Consider the following 19,838-nt stretch of genomic DNA (forward strand, 5'->3'; position numbering starts at 1 on the left):
CTTTCCTCCTTCCTTCCCTCCCTTCCATCCCTTCCTTCCCTTCCTTCCTTCCTTTTTCCCGCTCCTCTCTTTATTTTTTCTTTCTTTATTTTTTCTATTCCTATCTGTCTTTTTTTCACTTTCTTTTCACTTCATTTTCACTGTCATGTCTGCTCCCCTTCCCGCCCCCTTTCACTTACAAAACGTTCAAGGGGTTGAGTGGTGAACTCTGCACCTGCTGGTGCAGGGAGGGAGAAATCTTAGAATAATCCCTGAAACCTTCTAATGTGAGTTTTAATACCTTTAAACACCTTAGTGGCTACCTTTCTTCTAGGGAAGGGGAGGATAATGTCAATAAATATTAAATAAAGTGAGGTAGAATGTTGAGCCAACTGTCGGAGTTGCTTTTTGCAGTGCCACCAAACACAAACTTGGCTCGCAATGGGCTTCACTGTCCAGCCTGCTATTCCTTGGGGACGGACTACTGCCGAGTAGAAGGACTGGTTCCCTGCATCGGAAGGGAGACTCGGTGCCTCAGACTTTCTGGTTCTTTCAAGATAGGTGAGTTGAGTTGCTTGCTGTGTATGTAGAAGATGGATAGGTATCTCTTTGACCTCTGTAAACATCAACTGTGCATCTACAGAACCCTGACTCTGATCATATCATGTATAACATTTCAAATTTCTGTGCCATTACTCCTATCACATTGCTTATTTGATGTCTCCTGTTGATTGCATTGACTTACACTGGGTGATCCCTCCGCAGGGCTCTTTTTGTAGCAGGAACTCCTTTGCATATTAGGTGACACACCCCTAATGTAGCCAATCCTCCAAGAGCTTACAGTAGCCACTGTAAGAAGAGCTCTGTAAGCTCTTGGAGGATTGGCTACATTAGGGGTGTGTCGCCTAATATGCAAGGGGTTCCTGCTACAAATAGAGCCCTGCGTGAGTGGGAAAGGCAGGCTTAGGGTTGCCAGCCTCCAGGTGGGGCCTGGAGATCTCCCGCTTTCACAACTGAGCTCCAGCTGCAGAGATCAGCTCCCCTGGAGAAAACGGCTGCTTTGAAGGGTGGACTCTGTGGCACTGTACCAGGCTGAGGCCCCTCCCCTCCCCAAACCCTCCCCTCTCCCAGCTACACCCCCAAAGTCTCCAGGTATTTTCCATCCCAGACCTGGCAACCCTAGGCAGGCTATAAGTGTATATATCGTAGCCACACAGGGACAGGTGGGGAGATTTAATCCTTCAACCCTTCCCATGATTATTTTAAGGAAGATAAAACAAGGTGTTGATGCACAAAGAAATGGTGAGCGATCAGGTGACAGCAGTTCCTCCTTGCAAATTACTACTCTATCCCCCTTGGAGTGGGGAAGAGACCCAGTGATAGATCAGCTGCCAAGGATTCTTGAAGCTCCATGGCCAGATTCCAGATGTGCATAAGCATGTCTACACCCCGAGAATCCTACAGATGTAGAAACAGGTTCCTGTTCAGATGTGGTGTGGGGGAGGGGAGAGTTCTCCTGTCGAGGTTCCGGAAGTTTAACTGGTTCATTGACATGATCTCTACTAAATATTCCCTTCTCTCTAGCATTGCTCCATGGTTTATTTGGGAGGTGGGAACCACTGAAAGGGTGAGCAGCAGACAGTGGAAGCACTGAGCAGGAAATCTCAGAGCAAGCATGGGTGATAATCGTGCTCCATCACTCTTGGCTTTGAAGGAAGTCATTAGATGCTAGAGGAGCTCTTTGGTATTATGGGCAGCATTGTTCAGCTCAAGAAGGTGACGCAGATCCCTTAAGAGGCATGGTAAAGGGTGACTCTTCCCCAGCCTTTCCCCATAGCATCAGTCCTCCTGAGAGTTCCCATTTCAAATATGAAATGGCTGCTATGGGAGGTGGAGGCAACCACAAAATGGCCACTGCAGGAGGTAGACACACACACATACACAAGAGTTCCCAATACAGGGGACAAGATGAGTAATTTAAAAAAAAATACATCAGAAAAGAGGAGAGAGGTGGCAGTTTGTGCTGAAACAATGCTATTTTAATGTGCACAGCCAATCAGATCTCCAATACGAACCAGAAGCCCTGCTGAGCAGCAGCCGCACTTATTTATTTATTAAATTGGATTTACTAGGCTGCTCTTCCCTACAAGTAAGGCTCAGGGCGGCTTACAACAGGATTGATATACAGTCTCCGGCCCCGGTCACACGGGAGGATTTGCCCCACGGAGCTGACGGATTGAGGGCGGATTAAACCGGCGCAATCAGATGCCAACATCTGGCAAGCGTCGCACCCCCGCCCCCAACCCATCCTTTCCGGCTGAAGATGCGGAGTTTAAAAAAACCCTGCAAAAAACTAATACCTACTTGAAAATGCGCAGCAGGGGCGGCGGTGTGATCGCCAACTTGCCTGTCTCCCGCGGCATGCGAGTCTCGCTGCCAAACTGCACATGTGCACACATGTGCAGCTGATTCACCTCACTCTCCTGTCCATGGCTTTCCCCTCGGCATCTGATCATGCTGGGAAGCATATGCGCGGCAGCTTGGGGGATCTGTCTGATCCCGCTACCATGCTTCTCTTTTGCTGCGGCTCTAAAAAGCTGCACTTCCACCTAGGGTTGCCAAATTAATCTTACCTGGCGGGGGGGCTCCTGCCTGGCATCTGGAGGGCGCGTGCATGCGCAAAGCACGCGCGCGCCGCCCGGATGTGACGTACAGACGCTGGGCACACTGGGGGCGGGGCCACAGCCATTTGAGGGGAAAACATAGAGTTTTCCTCTCAAATGGCTGTGGCCCCTCCCCCAGCATGCCCGGCATCATGACATCATTTGTCTGTGACGTGCATGCGGCGTGCGCGTTGCGCCTCAAAAGCGGGGGGAAATCCGCCCCCCGGGGGGATTTGGAACCCTACTTCTGCCACGGCTTTTCCTGCAGTGTGACCGGGGCCTCCGATTAAAAGTAAGTTAAAACAAGTCAATAAATAGCAATACACAAAACAACTTAATCAGAGTAGCAAAAATACAGCATATATAGGATACCTAGGATGGTGGGGGGAAACAGCTCCCCAGCCTCCCGGGGGGTAGGGGTTATGAGGGATGGGGACTTGTGTGAGAGTGCCAAAGGCTATCCCCCATTACTATCCTCAGTTTGGCCACACCGAGTTTCTAAAAACTCTTGCAAGGTAGCAGAAAAGATGTTGGTGGAACCACATTGGTGATCCCTGCCATTTCCTCCAGGGGAACGCAATGAAATTGCTGAGCAGTCGGGTTAGAATGGATAAAAGGAAGTCCTTCTTCACCCAAAGAGTGATTAACACATGGAATTCCACATGAGGTGGTGGCGGCTACAAGCATGGATGGCTTCAAGAGGGAATTAGATAAAGATACGGAGCAGAGGTCCATCAGTGGCTATTGGCCACAAGGTCTAGATAGGAACTCTCAGTCTGGGGCAAGTGACGCACTGTATTCTTGGTGCTTGGGAGAGGGGGCAACAGTGGGAGGGCTGCTAGTGTCCTGGCCCCACTGGTGGACCTCCAGATGGCACCTGGTATTTTTGGCCACTGTGTGACAGAGTGTTGGTCTGGACAGGCCATTGGCCTGATGCAACATTGGCTTCTCTTATGTTCTTATGTCACTTATGTGAATGTTCTTCCTGTTTCCCCCTCGCAGGTACTTCAATTGTCCCTTTTCCAGGAAAATTTGCCTTCCTGGGCTGTGTTGCACCATACACATGTAGATTCCCAGCACTACCTGGAGGAATGTCCAACAACGGAATAACATTCGATATCACTCGCCTGCAATGTAGCAATGCCACCAGCACTGCCACCATACTGACCAACAGCACAGTGCTGAACAGCCCAACTGGACAACACCACTTTACCCTTGGCAGCCTGATAAGAAATAGCAAAGCTGTCCCCCTGCATATTCCACCATTTACCGGAACGGGAAAGGAAGCCGGGGACTAAGTGATTAGAACATGGAGGGTCGGGATTCCTGGCCCTCTCCTTAGCAAGGGTAGAATCAGGGGTCATTTGGCACCCTTAGCTCCCCGACCCCGCGCTCCTTCTTTCCATAGCAGCAGCGCGACTCTATAGACAAGGGGTTTAAACTTTAAACCCCTTCTCTCTGGAGTCGTGTTGCAGCGATGGCACAATATTTCCATTATATTTTATGGGAGCATAGAATATAATGGAAAGATCACGCCACTGCTGCAGCACAACTCCATAGAGAAGGGGTTTAAACTTTAACTTCACTTCCCCCCCCCAGCCCGCCTTGGCAGGCCGGCTGGGAAAGGGAAGGGGAGGCTTTTGAAGATGCCTCCCCCCCTTTTGCTTCCCCTTCAGACATCACTTCCGGTGATGTCAGGGGGCGTGGCATATGCTAATGAGTTATGATGCTAATAGCCTATTAAATATGATGATGAGTTCCTGCAGCTCTTTTTTTATGAAATGACCCCTGGGTAGAATGAATGGGTTGCCAAAAGGCAAAGAAAACTGGTGCAGAAATTTGGGATTTAGGAACTCTAGCAAAGTAGAATCTGGGGTATGGGAAAATTTTCACTGAATTATAATCAAAATAAATTGATCCTTGCAAGCAGTATCTGTTTTTTGTGTATTTACAACATGAACAATCGGTTGAAGGAAACAACAGTATTTCTTGATTGAAGCAATCACATCCCGTCCTTATATATAATTGAGTTTTGGTCCCACAACGTTCTATGTACTCCAAAATCAGTTGGCTCTGTAATGTGTCAATCACAAGGTGTCTCTAGCCACTGGCTGTGTTGCCTGAGTTCTCTCCCACCCACTGCAGCCTAGGCCATTCTTCTCTGATTGAGCCAGCATTTCAAGGTCATTTGCATATGGAAGCTGATTGGACTTCACTCCATTCCACATCTCAAACTCCCCCCCCCAGAGACAGTTGGAACTGTCACTTGTATATGCAACCTGGTGTATTCTGAGGTAAATACAACTGCTCTTCAGATGGTAGAGAACAGTTCTCCTGGAGAAAACGGTACCCTCTGTGTCATTATACCCTGCTGAGGTCACCACAGCAAATTGACGCTGAGTGTCCAAGGCCAGGGCACCTGCCCAGAGCCTCTTTCTAGAGTTCGTTGTATTTATTTCCACAACGGGCCTTATTCCTAGTTTATATAATATTTGAGTGACGGGCCAATGTTAGTATGAAGAAAGGAATACCAAAGAAAGACATGAAGTACTTTGAGGTGTAGCCACTGGCCTCAGGAATCCTGAAGTAGAAAACAAATCTTTCAGACAGAATTACCTACTCAGATATTGTTACATCTCAGATATGCACAACATAAAAGTGCAGAGAGGAATTCAATCCTTGTGGGCTAGCTGGCAGAATCCTAGAGAGGCTATGAAATACGGGGGGGAAGGGATTCGGCTTCTCAGTGCTGCAGTGCACAAGTGGGTAACCTTGTGACCTTAGACTGGGGCCTAGGGAAACGCCAAGCATTGAGTTCTCAGGCACCATACACAGTCTTCTTCAGCAGTGGTAGAGTTGGCCCTTGGTCTGAATTGTTGCTGGTGGAGGGGACTTTAGATTGTAATATATAATGCAAGGTGGGACACTGGACTTCAGCCCCAAAAGCTGATCTCTGTAGTCAGGAGATGAGCTGTAATACTGCGGGATCCCCAGGTCCCAACTGGAGGCTGGCATCCCTAATTCTCAGCTTCCTGGACCAGGTATACAGAAGGGTCATTTCCTGCGGGAGCGCACAGGAGCGGAGCTCCGGCAGTAAGGAGCCCAGGGGGTGGGCACATGCAACAATGTTAGCCAAATTGCTTTGTTTACAGCAATTGGCAAATTTTAAATGGGTTCTTGTTAATGTCTACCAAGGTCCTGTTCCCACCAAGGGTTACCAGAGAAGGAGTCGAGGCGGGTGTAGTTAAAATAAATGTCTTTTACTTGACGAATATAAATCACATACAAACAATACTGATGCACTCACACATTCAATCAAGTTCCTTAGAAATAAAGTATCATAACACACACCTTTGCATTAGCAGGTGGGGTGATGATGGGCAATACTTATCTGTCTTCTCAGCGTTGGTTGTTCCAATGAAGAATGGATGGGAAGAAATAGAAATCTGGGGAAGTTAACACACGACCAGAACCAGCCAGCACATGTGGGTCTCTTGACTGCAGATCAAGAGATCAAAGTGGAGGCAAGGGTTTGGGGATAGCAAGCTGGACAAAAGGGGAATGTAAAGCAGACAGGGGTTGTTGCAGGGAATGGTGGCTAGCAAGGGCCAGGCGAATGGTCCTTACCTTTTATAGTGGATCAATTAGGTGGGAGGTAACTGTTCCAACCTGTGGGTCCACCTACCTGTTAGTGCGTCCCAAAATTAATCCTATTGGTTACCTAGAGGAGTGGGAGGTTGCCTATAAGGAGTGGTCAATATTGAAATCTAAAACCTTACTCAAGGAAGACATCTGGGCAGGTGTGAAACCTCGGCGCCATGATTCTTCATTGAAGTGTTGATGAAGCTGGCCATCCTATTGTCAACCAAATGTCCATTTGGCAGGAAATACCAATGCAAGAACAAAGCATGGATGTGTTGTAGGTGATTCCAACTAGAATTGCAATGAGGGCTGTCTCTTCTCAAAGCTGTTGTTTCTGACTGCTCACAATAAGGGAGGTTTGTGCTCCTTCACTAGGCTGGTAACTGTGTAAGCTGAAACCTTATTCATGTGAAAGGCTTGGTGCAGGCACCTTCTATCGTGTTTCCCCGAAAATAAGACACTGTCTTATATTTATTTTTTCTCAAGAAGACACACTAGGGCTTATACCACAAATGCATAGAAATCCTGCTAGGGCTTATTTTTTGGGTAGGTCTTATTTTTGGGGAAACAGGGTATGTGTAATATCACAACAGGTGACTTGTACAGTTTTCTGAGCCTTTGGGTGTATGTGTGCACAGTCCATTGTGTGTAGCATTAAATAGTCCATGAATCAAATATCAATTCTCATTCTCTAGCAACAAGCCCCGCCCCCTGCTCCCAGCAGCCTTCAGTTGGGTCACGAGGAGCAAGAAGCAGCCAGGTAAGTTGCAGAGCCCCCCCCAGCCCGCCTTCAGGTACAAGTTCTCCCTCCTCTGTGAGGGCAGATCTGCACGTTCCCCCCCCCCAATAGCTTGCAATCCAAAAGAGTCCAGTGGAGCCTGAGCAGTGGGTGTTGCCTTCTGACACATTTCTGGTGATGTCAGGGGGTGTGGCATATGCAAATAAGTTATGCTAATGAGTTATGCTAATGAGCTCCTGCACCTCTTTTTCTACGAAATGACCCCTGTTAAAAAGGAATTAAATGTTCTGTTTTGGGGAACGCTTTTGGATTCAGAGGTCCAGTAAAAACGTAACATCCATTTTGGCAATGAAAATCCACAGAGCCCCGATAAAGGACTGGTGTTCTGTTTTCTTCTCTCTTTCTCAAAAATCGGCGACACCGATGCAATCAGTTTCAAAGGCTTTGCAACGGAAAACTTGTGTCACATATTAATGAATGGTGGCAGAAGACAATCATTTTGTATGATAAAACCTGAATACTTTGAATCGCAGTGCTCCGCTGCTCACCTTAAAGACTACTATCAGCATGACCCTGAAGGGGTGTTGTGGAAGTGCAGCCCCGTCCTACCATAATGGATTCTAACATTTCTCACAGACGAGGAAGAAGTTAGAACCAAGTGATGAGGCCAAGGAAAGGGGCCAGGGCTCCATGCTGGGTAGAAGTGAATGGGATTCAAGAGGGCTCAGCTGGGGGGGGGGATACCTAGAAATTTGGGACACAGAGAACCTGTCAAATAAAATCTGCTGTATCTGATCAATTTTCATAGAAATCATGACTGAAATAAATTGATAGCACAGCAAATAAAAGATGTCTTTCATGTCTATATATTTTTTTAAGTAGATGATTTCCTGGTGTATGGGGTGCTGTAGGCAGACGGAAGAAATGGAAATCTGAGTACTTCTGCTTGAGGCTGTATCCAATGTCCATGTGAAAAAAATGTATTTGGGGCAAACACTTTACTAAAGTTCCCACCCATGGTATAATTCAATGCCAAATAGTAACACACCAGGCACACTTTTCCACACAGGGGCACTCAGATAGAGAAAGGTGGTTTATGGAGAAAACAAGAATGTAGTGTTTTGTGCAACTACTGTGCCGCTCAAGCTTTTAATCCCTAGAGAGTTATAAACCTCTCCTTCAGGATGGGCCAAGAGGTCTCCAGTCGCTTGGGAGAGCGCCCCAAAACGGTTTGGGCAAATAAAATTCCGCAAGTTCCCCCAAAGCTGCACACACTCTTATACTTTCAGGCACACACACACACACACACACGGGATTTATAAGTGATGTGGAAAAATTAAAAAATGTACTGTTTTTACATGGATTGTGTCATCTGAGTCTTCAACTCACTAGAGAAAGTGTTATTGCTCACAGTCTCCTTTGCGAAGGGCCAAGACTGTTCCACTTTACAGTCCCAGACAGCTGCCCCAAAGGTTTGGCCAGGGATTTTCAAAGGGGTCCACAGAAGCCACAAGAAATAATAACAACAAGCACCTTGCACACGCAAAAACTTATCCCACCAAAAAAAGTATTACCTAATATAGAGGAAAAAGACAAAGCAAAAGCAGGTTTCAGAGTACCTGACCGTGCCCTGTGAGGCAAGACCGACTTGGCTAACACAGGATCACAGCTTGGTGTGATATTCAGCCGTTAACCATGCAGTGAGGAAAAATCTCAACACGCTGACACAGAAACAGTTTTTCTTGAGCGCTTACTAAATAAGCTTCCAGACTGACAGGCGTACCGGCCGCCTGTCCCTGGGTCTCTACTGCGTGCTAATCTCAATTCCACCAGCTCTCTCTAGCTCTTCCGGGCCTCCACACCTGGCTCCCCGGGAATTCCGTGAACAAAGGATAGATAAAAGAGAAGGTCAATACTTACAAGTCCAGTGCTGGTCTCCTTGTGAGGAGTAGGAGATCCGAGGCATGGCACCATTTGTTGTGAGAAAAATGTGTGTGGCTGCACGTGTCTGTGAAAGCGTGTTTACCTGTGTCACCCACACTCTCCCCTCAGTTCGTGTGTCTCCTGAGTGTTGCCTCCTTACCAAAGGCAGAGGTGTAAGCTTGGAAATCACTAAGGCACTGGCAGAGACACTCAAAGGTCTCTTCTTAAAATAAACTTATCTTTATTATAGAAAAACACTCAGAGATTTACCTGGCAAGGTGACCAGCAAGACACTATGCCAGCTTGCCAACACAGTAGAATCCTATTTCCTAAATATTGATAGAATACACAGAAAAATAAACATGCAAGCAAAGCTTTCCCCACCCCAAGGCATGCAGAGAATGAGAGGCCTCTCGGGCTGACTCCTACCAAGAGCCAGCGCCGATCTGTTGGATTTTACCAGTATTTAAACCAAATGATCAAAGGAGTTCCTTGATAATCATATTACAGTTGTAAATTAACATTTAGAAGTTGAAATTGTCCTGCAGGAAATTGCGTCCTTGGTCTTACACAACAAAAGTTCACATTCCACAGGATCAATACAGTGTCATTGTTTTCTCCTGGTGTTTCCCAATCATGGGAAATAAACTGTCCTTTGATGTTATCGCTGAGATGGGGTATGTGAACTCCTGTACCTCAGGAAGTTAGTTTGTCTTTTGGATTGAAGTCTGCCAACTTCCCAAATGACCATTCATTTTACTGCCTAGGAAATTGGGGTATTGGCAAGTCTCACATCTGTGGAGATTTCCTGGGAATTTCCTGGGAATGGAATGTGTTACATCTTCAGTGAAAAAAGGTCAAGCCTGTTTGCTAGCAAGGGCAGAGACAGATATATATGGATTTCATAAACTATTTGGTTCATTTTAAACCCAAACCTTCCATATTTCTAAAATTTCTTACCACACTGTGGAGGAAGGGTCACAGGTGCTGTTTCCTCCCCACAGTGCAGTGCCGTGCCCCTGGGAGGCCGCTCCTCGCCCCTTCTCTCGCACATTGTCCCTAAAAACCTTACGTCCTGATGCAAAAAGAGGAGAGCTTTATACTGAGCCAACGGAACAGTTTTACATAGCAAATGCAGATTTGCTCCAGATCTACTCTGCTGCTGTGCTGCGTGATCACTATGCAGACCTTAAGCAATGGGACCATGTGGAGCGGAAGCATCGCCTGAGGAATGTCTGCTCACATGAGCAGAATGGGTTTCAAGGAAAAGGAGACCAGCTCAAAAGAGAGATACTAACTCAAAGCTCTGTAATTGAGAGCGGGTCTCAATTAATTACCCTCAGGACTCCACAAGTAAGGCTACATCAGTCTCCAATTTTGACATATTTATTTCCTTCACTGTTTTTCCATCCGGGAACTGAATTCAAAGAAAGGTATAGTAAGCTTATTATTCCTGTTTTATCCTTGAATCTGTTAAACATCTTCATCCTGCTGTATGATAATTTACCGCTCAACCTTTACCCATATGTATGGACTGGTAATTTCCATTGGGTTTTTTTTGTTTTTATCTCTGTCTTGACTCTAATTGGTTCTTCCTGGCAACTAACCCCCACCCCCTCTTTCTATATGTGATGGTTGAAGAAATTCTGTTTCACTGTATCCGAAGAAGTGTGTGCGCAGATGAAAACTTATAGCTTAATTAAAACTCTGTCAGTCTTAAAGGTGCCAGTGGACTCAAACCTTGTTCTGCTGCTTCAGACCAACACGGCGACACACCAGAATCTATTTGCAGGGTAAATTGTTATTGCAGAACATATTGGTGGCAGCAATAATTGATGAACATCATACTACACGGTGGATATAATACCAATAGTTTCTGAATGATTTATTACACTTTTCGATGTTGAAATGGGAATCTTTCTTCTTGGAAATACATCATTATTATTCTGTCGCCTTTTAAAAGAGTTCTGCAGTTGGTTGCAGTAGTGTGACCATCTGGGGCTGACCCCAGCCCTGGACTCCATCTCCCCACGCAGCCAGCCCTACTGAGGAAGGAACCATCTGGGACAGTAAAGTCAGGGGAGAAGAGGAGCGAGATGGGCCCTTGCTGACTTCTTGCAAAGACCCAGGTCGGGTCTGGGGTGATTGAGGGTTGGAATCACGCCTTCAGAATGGGAGGTTCCCGTGATGGCCTGAGAAGAAGTTAGCTGGGTGGAGCAATCTAGCATGGGCAAGGGAGGACCCCAGGGTGACTCCAGCCCTCAACCCAGCTGGAGTGCAAGGGAAGCCTCGGACGGGGGAGGGGCGCAGCATGATGGCCCGTGGCTGTCAGGTGTGGCCCGCAAATCAGGAGCCCCACAGCAATGTAGTGCTTTGAGTGTCAGCTAGCGTTTTAGAGACCCAGGTGTGAAACCCCGCCCTGCCATGGAAGCTTGCTTGGTGACCTCGGGGCAGTCACAAACCCTCAGCCTAACCTACCCCACAGGATTGTTGTGTGGATTTAATCAAAGAAAGGAGAACAAGAAAAGCTGCTTTGGGCCCCCCTTGGGAAGAAAGGCAGGATGCCTTGTGGTTCCTCATTCGAAGGCTCAAAGCCAGAGGTCCCTGATACCGGAATCCCTTCTGTTCACTACAGCTTGGCTCTCAAATCACACACCCCATTAGCGTGTGGAGTCCTATGCCTCGGCTCCCTGGTGTTAGGTGAAGGGTTGCCTGAGAGTCGCTGTACATATGGAAGAGGACTACAGTTCGTTGCCCTCTTCCATATGCTGCATCAGCAGCGGAAAGGGAGGCAGGCGAACTCCAGTTCCTTTCACCCACTAGTAGCACCTTCGTATACCAGGAAATCATTCACTATAAAAACATGCAAACGGTGCTTGCGGTGATATCAGTTTATTTTGATCACAATTCAATGCAAATTCAGCCCATACACCTTTTCTTCTGCAAAAACCCCAAGTCCCAAATACCTACCCTTTTGGTCCCCCTCTGCCCCCATTGCATCCCCTTCACCTACGCCCAACATGGAGAAGACAGCTCAGGAGTCCCGAGTCGCCCCCTTACTTTGGCTTCCTCTCTCAGATTCTAACTTCATTTCCAGCTTCCAACAGTGATAGAATCCATTGTAGAGAGAATAGAATCCATTTGTATCTACTGTTCAGGATAAAGCTTGTATTAAGCTGTGAATTCGGCACAGGAACATTCCGCTTCTACTGTGTCTATGGGTTTCAGGAGGTCATTTCCTTTTTCTGTGGCTCCTGTCACATACACTGGGAAAATGACTGCCTATCAGGCACCCGTGGCAGGGGGTTGTTGTTTCCTGCGGAGGATAAGCCCCAAGTCCCAAATATCTACCCTTTTGGTCCCCCTCTGCCCCCTTTGCATCCCCTTCACCTACACCCCGCATGGAGAAGACAGCTAAGGAGTCCCGAGTCGCCCCCTTCTGTTGGCTTCCCCTCTTAGATTCTAACTTCATTTCCAGCTTCCAACAGTGATAGAATCCATTGTAGAGAGAATAGAATCCATTTGTATCTACTGTTCAGGATAAAGCTTGTATTAAGCTGTGAATTCGGCACAGGAACATTCCGCTTCTACTGTGTCTATGGGTTTCAGGAGGTCATTTCCTTTTTCTGTGGCTCCTGTTAGTAAGTCACACAGATTTTTGGTCGCACAGCCTTTGAAGCTGACTGGGTCATAGTTGAACTTGGCTGAGAAGGAGAGAGGAAGAAAGGCTATTCATGCAAATTCTTTCTAGGGATTTGGGGATGAGCATTGTCAAAATGGATGTCAGGGTTTTACTGGGCCTCAGAAAAGAAAGCCACACTTTTTCTTTGCATTTCTGGCAACTTTTTTTGTGTCTCGGCTGTCGGTTCTACTTACGTGCCTGAAGGCCACCGGTGTACGAAATGCATTTATTCTCCTGGCCACGACATCTGACAGTAGCGTCACTCGAACAAGATTCATTTGCGTTAGGGATGCGGGCGAGGCAGCCTGGGCACTCCATCCCATTGATGGCGCGATTCTTTTGATTTAGTGCTGCCAAAAGAGAAAGCCCTTCAGTCAGCGCATGGTCCCGTCACATTCCTCCACGGTTCTACCTTCTAGCCACTTATCCTGTACAAGTCTTAGGGGGGCTTCTGCTTCCCGCTTGTGTTCCGTCTTTGGCATCAACTACGAGTCAAGCAACCCAATAAACTATTTTTTAATCATAAGTTTTATCTAGAACGTTCACATTGGAAATCACATGACATAAGAAAATCACATGAAGCTGCCTTATACTGAATCAGACCCTTGGCCCATCAAAGTCAGTATTGTCTACTCAGACTGGCAGCGTCTCTCCTGGGTCTCAGGCGGAGGTCTTTCACATCACCCACGGCCTCGTCTTTTTAACTGGAGGTGCCAGGGATTGAACCTGGGACACTCTGCATGCCAAGCAGATGCTCTGCCAGTAAGTCACAGCCCCTCCCTTCTATGGGCAATCCAGACCTCTTACCCTTTAAGTGCCCCCCATAAGTGCCCTTTCAGATGCCTATTGATTCTTTCCACCTCATTTGAATGGTCCAGTGGTGGAGTTTGCCCCCATCTGTGCTGTAATCTGTAATCTATCTATCATCTATCTATCTATCGCAGCTGGAAAACACTGTTGGCGGTCTGCTGGACACTAGGGCGGAACCATTCACAGTGGGGAGATCATCTTATTAGTGTGACCCAGCCTCTTACGTGTGACAAAGAAGATGATAATACACTGGCGTACACCTAAGCATGTGCCTTAATCAGGGTGCTTTAAAAAAAAAAAGGTGCTGGAACTCTCAAGAGGGAAATGAAGTTTTCAATCTCTATACTGAAAACATTTTAAAAAGGAATTTTGTAGAAGAGGTTCTGGAACTTCATTCCGGTGCATTCTCATAGAAGAAGAAAGAAGCCCTGGCCTTAATGGTTCTGACCAAGAGCCAGTTCACTGTGACAAAGTTCACGCGTACTTTTGTTCGGGTCGTTCTTGGCATGCTGCGTAGTACTGGTGGGCTACATGTAGCCCAGCCGGGCAAAAAGCCATGTCTTAGGGCTGTTTTGGGTGTTGAGAATGGCATGGATGGATTTCAGTTCCTTCCCGGAGCTTCGTTTTCCCAGTCTCACTCGGGGCCTCCTGCATGGCAGAAGCATGGACCTCCCAAACAGGCCCGTAGCCAGGAATTTCTAAGTCAGGGGGCATTTTTAATTCCGGGGGGGCAGCACTGGCTAATTTGATTAAAAGTAATTTAATTAATGGCTTCTCGGCACTCACAGGTGAAGCAGAGGCGCTCTCCACCTGGCCCTCAGCTCTGCCTGCCTTGAGCTTGGGCATCTTGTGGCTCCTCCCTGGCGGTCCCCTTCACCCACCCCGGTTGTGGGCCTGCCAGCTCGCCTTTCCCCGATGCAGAAAAGATGCTCCAGAGGTTGCTGCTGGGATGAGGGGGAGGGCGGGGTTCCCCTGCTTGGGGAGGGAGGCGTTGGCTGGCGGCCATGGGGACTAGGCTGGGAGGGGGCCCAGTCAGATTGCTGCTTCCTGCTCTCTCTCTCTCTCGCTCTCTCTCTCTCTCTCAGGATATCTGATGTGTGGTCGAGGCTCTCTTGTGCTGTAGTGATGCCTCCACGTTTTTTTTTTAAGCTTTATTTTGGTTTTTCATAAAATACACATCCGTAAACACATACATCTTCATACCTATTTTGGAGTCTACTATTGTCCGCCTAAATTAATCCACTCATATAAACGCTTCCATCTTCTCGTAAACACTTTTTCGTCCTTTCCTTGAAGGATTAGACTTAATTTATCCATCTCCACCATTTCTAATAATTTACACACTAGATCATCTTGTTTAGGGATATACTCTTGTTTCCAAAATCTGGCTAGAAGCATTCTAGTGGTGGTTGTAAGTATATAGATTATCATATATTTATCCTTCCATCTATATCTCTCCGGTTTCATATTCAGCAGTACGATTTCTGGGGACAACTCAATTTTAACATTTGTTATTTTTAAGATTATCTTCTGTATCATTTTTCAGAAATCCTGTAATGATGCCTCCACATTTGTAAGTAAAGCAAAATACTGAAGAGACACCCATAGGTCTTCAGGACCCACTCCTCCCCATGGAAGCAGCCTGGGCAAGCATTAGCCCCTGGAACTTCTCCCTGCTCGGAGAAGTGGGGTAGGAAGATTAATTCGGCATTGGTCATCCAAGAGCAATGACAGCAGAAATCCCATTCTCGAATGTTGTCTCAAAAAAGACAGATACTCACCACCAATAGGTTCATTGCAAAAAATTTTGTTGCAGCACTTGACTTCCAAGTGGATGTATTTACCATCTGGCAAGCTGGCAGTGTAATTGATTGGGTGGCAATTGGGACGTCCCATGCATCCCAGTTTGTGATATGTTGTTTCTCCCCTTTTTTTACCCTCTGGAAAAAAACACAGTTGAAAAGACAGGTCTAGATTTGCTCACACACATGCACAAGATACCCTTCTTGCTGGCCTTGTAATGTAAATTCTTTTTCTATAGTTTTCATTGTCTGTATTAGCCAAATTAAAGTATTGCTTAAAGAAAAATGTGTGTATTCTTTAATTTGGCAAGTTATTGTTTGCCAGCTAGTTTAAAAAATCATCTGCACTTCCGATGACATTTTGTCGGGGTGTCCTTTGAAATTTAAATTTGCAGTTTAAGTTTTAAAAATTCATTAGAGAAGAAGAGAAGAGATTGGATTTATACCCCGCCCTTCACTACCCAAAGGAGTCTCACAGCGGCTTACAAACTCCTTTCCCTGCCCCTCCCCACAACAAACACCCTGTGAGGTAGGTGGGGCTGAGAGAGCTCTGACAGAAACTGCTCTTTCTCAAGAACAGCTCTGCCAGAACTATGGGTTGCTCAAGGTCATCTACCAGCTGCAAGTGGAGGAGTGGGGAATCAAGCCTGGTTCTCCCAGATTAGAGTCTGCACACTTAACCACGACACCAGACTGGTATACATTACATTCTGAATGTATAGAAATCTCATTTCACTGGAGAGGTAACAGTGTATGCAGGTCTTGAAGGAACTGTTCTCTGGAAGCCTATCTGGACTGGAGGCCTCCTCAAGTATCATTAGAGAAGATCGTGTTGGAGAGCAGCCTTCCCATCATCTCTATTCTTCTGGCGCCATGTGTAGCCAGAAGAGCCTGTGGTCTCTATCTGCGGTGTGTTCTGGGGCACACACTCAATTCCTGCAGGAACTAAGCATTCATCCTCACTCACAGCCCAGGATCTGACCCTGTTGCAGGGAGTGGTGAGGTAAAGCCCCTTGGATTAGGGTCTCCAGACTGGGAAAGGGCTGTCTCCCCAACAGCAGTGTCATTCCCAATTTGCAGAAGCACCAAAGATGCAAAGACAGCATGGTCCCTTTGTATCACGGCCCTCTTCCAGGTGAGGGAGGACAGTGGGGTGCCATAGCCTTGGATCCCAAAATCCTGGAGCCGAAAAATTTCTAGAGGTGATGGAGAATGGCAAGGTTGACCATAATTTGGGAGACATTTCTTCTGTCTTCTGCACTGGCCCGTAGCTAACATGGGGCCCACAGGGCCTGACCCTCTCGTGTTTCTTTTGGGGGCCCCTCCTTCCTGGGCTTACCCCTAAGTGCCCCAACTTGCTACCTGCATTTTGCTTTGATTTAATTAACTGGCGCCCCCCCAGGCCCCCTCCCCAAAAATTCCCTAGCTACGGGGCGCTCTGCACAACATCACTTTTCTTTTTTTATCTGCAAATTGCACATTTCCCCTGAGAAGACAAATTACCTCCTCCAGGGGCAGTGGAAGGTGTTTCCTCCATCCCCAAATGCCCTTTCTGTGGGGTTTCCATCACAAAGCTTCCCTGTGTGGGATTGACAGGAGGCTGGAGAAATACAGGCACCTGATCTAGGGCTGTCCTGGCCAGGATATGTGTTGTGGTTGGGAGGGCGGTGGACAGCAGCACATTTATAAGGGCCAAAGAACATGTTTAGTTCCCTTTGGGCACTGGCAGCCATACTTGCAGCTGTGCATCCCTGGTTGCAACTCTGTGTAGAAGTGCTGCAAGGGCTTGATTTGGATTGGGATCATGTCAAGGGAAAGGAGGCGGTGCTCCTGCTCTTCATCTGAACCACTTTCCAGAACCAAAACTGCCCTGTTGTCCCATTAGGGAGCTGAACACAGAAGCATTCAGTACATGTGCCAATCCCTGATGGGGGTAAGTAATGCTGCTTAGACCCTTTCTGCTGATGAAAACAGTTAAGGGTGAAGCAGGATCCTCATCCCCCACACCACAGTCCTGATCTGAATCAGGCCATAGTGGTGCTTCCAGATGAAGCTACCCTTTAAGATATTCTGCCGTGTTATGGCTTCCAGTCTCCCTTATCAAACATAAGGACCGATTTCCCACAGCTGCTGCTCTGCGCTCGCTCCTCTCTTTGCCCCGATGGTACATGTCAATTTTCCAACTCGAAGCCGCGCGGCCGCATTTTGACCCACGGCTTCGCCCGATTTCCCCCGCGGTTTTGTGATCCTGTTTTTTGAGGATTACAAAACCGCGGGCAAAATCGGGCAAAGCCGCGGGTCATAATGTGGCCGTGTGGCTTCGAGTGGGAAATTGACACGTACCATCGGGGCAAAGAGAGGAGCGAGCGCAGAGCAGCGGCTGTGAAAAATCGGTCAAGGTATTGTTTGGCCCTGTGCTGGTATTCTGTACTGCTCCAGAGCTCGAAGGGAAGTTGGGTCCCCAACAGGCAATCCTCAACAGAGTCATATCCTGCGATGTTGAATGAAATTAGCATGTTTAGACAGGTGTAACTCTGTTTAGGATTGCACTGTTGGTTAGGCTTGCCAAGTCCCCCTGGGGGGCAGGGAAACCCCCGCCCCAGAGGCCCATTCCCCGGCGGCGGCAGATCGGGCCCCAGGGGAACCCCACCCCGATGTGCACGTCACCCAGAAGTGATGCGACCAGGCCGGGCATGCTGAGGGTGGGGCCATAGTCATCCGAGGGAAAACTCTATGGTTTTCCCTCAGATGGTCATGGCCCCGCCCCCAGAGTGCCCGGCATCGTCACGTCACTTCCGGGTGAAGTGCGTGCGGCGCATGCGCGCGCACTCCAGCCGCCAGCCGAGAGTCCCCCGCTGCGGCTCAAAAAGCACTTGGCAACCCTACTGTTGGTGCAGAATGTTTGGTACTCTTCCTAGTTTGGTGGGGACTTTGAAAGATTTATTGCTGGTACAACATAGTGATAGCAACATGAGCATGACTGAAAGGGGAGAGGCCTAGGATGCTACGTCATAGTCATAAGAACATCAGAGGTTCCTTGCTGGATTCGACTGGTAGACCGTGTAGTCTAGTATTCTGTTTTACGAAGGAGGCACCCTGTGCCCTGGAAGGCCAACAAACAGGACACAGAAACTAAGTCCTCTCCTTGAGGTTGCCTTGTGGGATGAGTATTCAGAGGTTGCCTGCCTTTAGCTGTGGGGGAATCCCATGAACCAATGAAGCTAGCTTTGGACCAGTCCTGACTTTGTCACCCTCCTTATCCTGGAGAACTCTATACCAGGCTTTGGCTTAAATTGGAGTGATGCTACTTTGGCTTGATGCTGGTTTATATCCAGATAGGCCAGTATGTCTCCCACTTAGGTCACTGTCTCTTCAAAAAATGCCAACGTACAGCTTAGTCAACATCCTGAGGCCTTCGGAGATGCTGTTAGTCCTTCCTCCTTTAATTGCTCAGCATTTGATGACTGTTGAATGTGTGAAAGGTCTCTGTCCAAAAGGACTGTGTTTGTTGTCCTAGGTGAGATCCATGCTCTGATGCCCCGGTTACAGATGTGAGTCTTCCGATGAGGAAAAACTGCCCAAATGATGAGTGCTTATCGTAAGTGTTTAATGAGGGGAAGTTCTTACTTACCCATTGGGAAGTCAGTGACCTTGCTATAACAAATTTTGTGTTTCATACCGGGTGGACAGGGACCCTTGCCCTTTCGACTGCAGTCCTTACCGGAACAACCCCAACAGACATTAGGTCCACCTTGAGATGAGACTAAGAGGAAAAGAGATGACAGTAAAGAGTAAGAGTAGACAACTAGCAGCAGCATTTCCACTGAAGCCCCATAGTGTTACCCCAAATCACACTATCTTGGTGTAGATGGTGGACTTATGGGTAGGGGAGAGACACTTATTCTACAGAAAATACAGGAGGTAAATTAAATATATTAAAAAATATATACTAAGTAATTTAAAGGAGATAATATTTTTTGTCAATAAAATTCATGGTGTGAACTAGGGGATATTTAACCCTACTGCTGTTTGTACAGGGAAAAAAAACCCAGTAGCTGAGGTGTTCCAGCCTTTCATCGAGTTTGGAACCAGGCAACAGCACAGGAAAGATGGAGAACGCAGTTCAGAACTCACTGGTCACCTAAATGTAGGCAAACCACTCTCTCACCCCAATTTAGGCTTCCATTTGCAATATTAACCTCCCTACCAATACCGTACAAGGCACAATTGCAGCCAGACAGCACAGAAAAAAGTGTTTTGAAGTGCTTCGACTTGTTACCCTCCCCACGTTTTGAGAGGTGGGAAGTTCCAGGGTTTGATCTGCTGAAGTCCCTCTACGCCCCAAACCCTGCCCCTCCACAGGCTCTACTCCTCAAATCCACAGGTATTTTCTACCTTTGCTGCCACTGCATAGCTCAAAATTAACATAAGCCAACCTCCAGGCAACACCTGGAGATCTCCAGCTATTAAAACTGATGTCCAGATGACCAAGATCAGTTCATAAAAGAATGTATTAAGAGATAGTATTAAGGACTGTTGTGAACTGTCCTCTCTGTCTAATAAAATGTTACAAATCAAGTCTGAGGCACCGTCTCTCA

General features: G+C 47.3%; 1 protein-coding gene across 1 annotated transcript; it reads right to left on the reverse strand.

The window, feature by feature from the left end:
* Positions 1-12,498: 12,498 nt before the first annotated feature.
* LOC107117005 (phospholipase A2 inhibitor subunit gamma B-like) lies at positions 12,499-18,901 on the reverse strand. Its single transcript, XM_015419037.1, has 4 exons — positions 18,872-18,901; positions 15,220-15,378; positions 12,823-12,978; positions 12,499-12,650 (listed from the first exon to the last, which is right to left on the reverse strand). The coding sequence occupies exons 1-4, from the start codon at positions 18,873-18,875 to the stop codon at positions 12,499-12,501; spliced, it is 471 nt and encodes a 156-aa protein (XP_015274523.1). The 5' UTR covers positions 18,876-18,901.
* Between the last annotated feature and the right edge of the window lie 937 nt (positions 18,902-19,838).

Source organism: Gekko japonicus, unplaced genomic scaffold (assembly GCF_001447785.1).
Source record: "Gekko japonicus isolate JY-2015 unplaced genomic scaffold, Gekko_japonicus_V1.1 scaffold4770, whole genome shotgun sequence".
NCBI classification, from domain to species: domain Eukaryota; kingdom Metazoa; phylum Chordata; class Lepidosauria; order Squamata; family Gekkonidae; genus Gekko; species Gekko japonicus.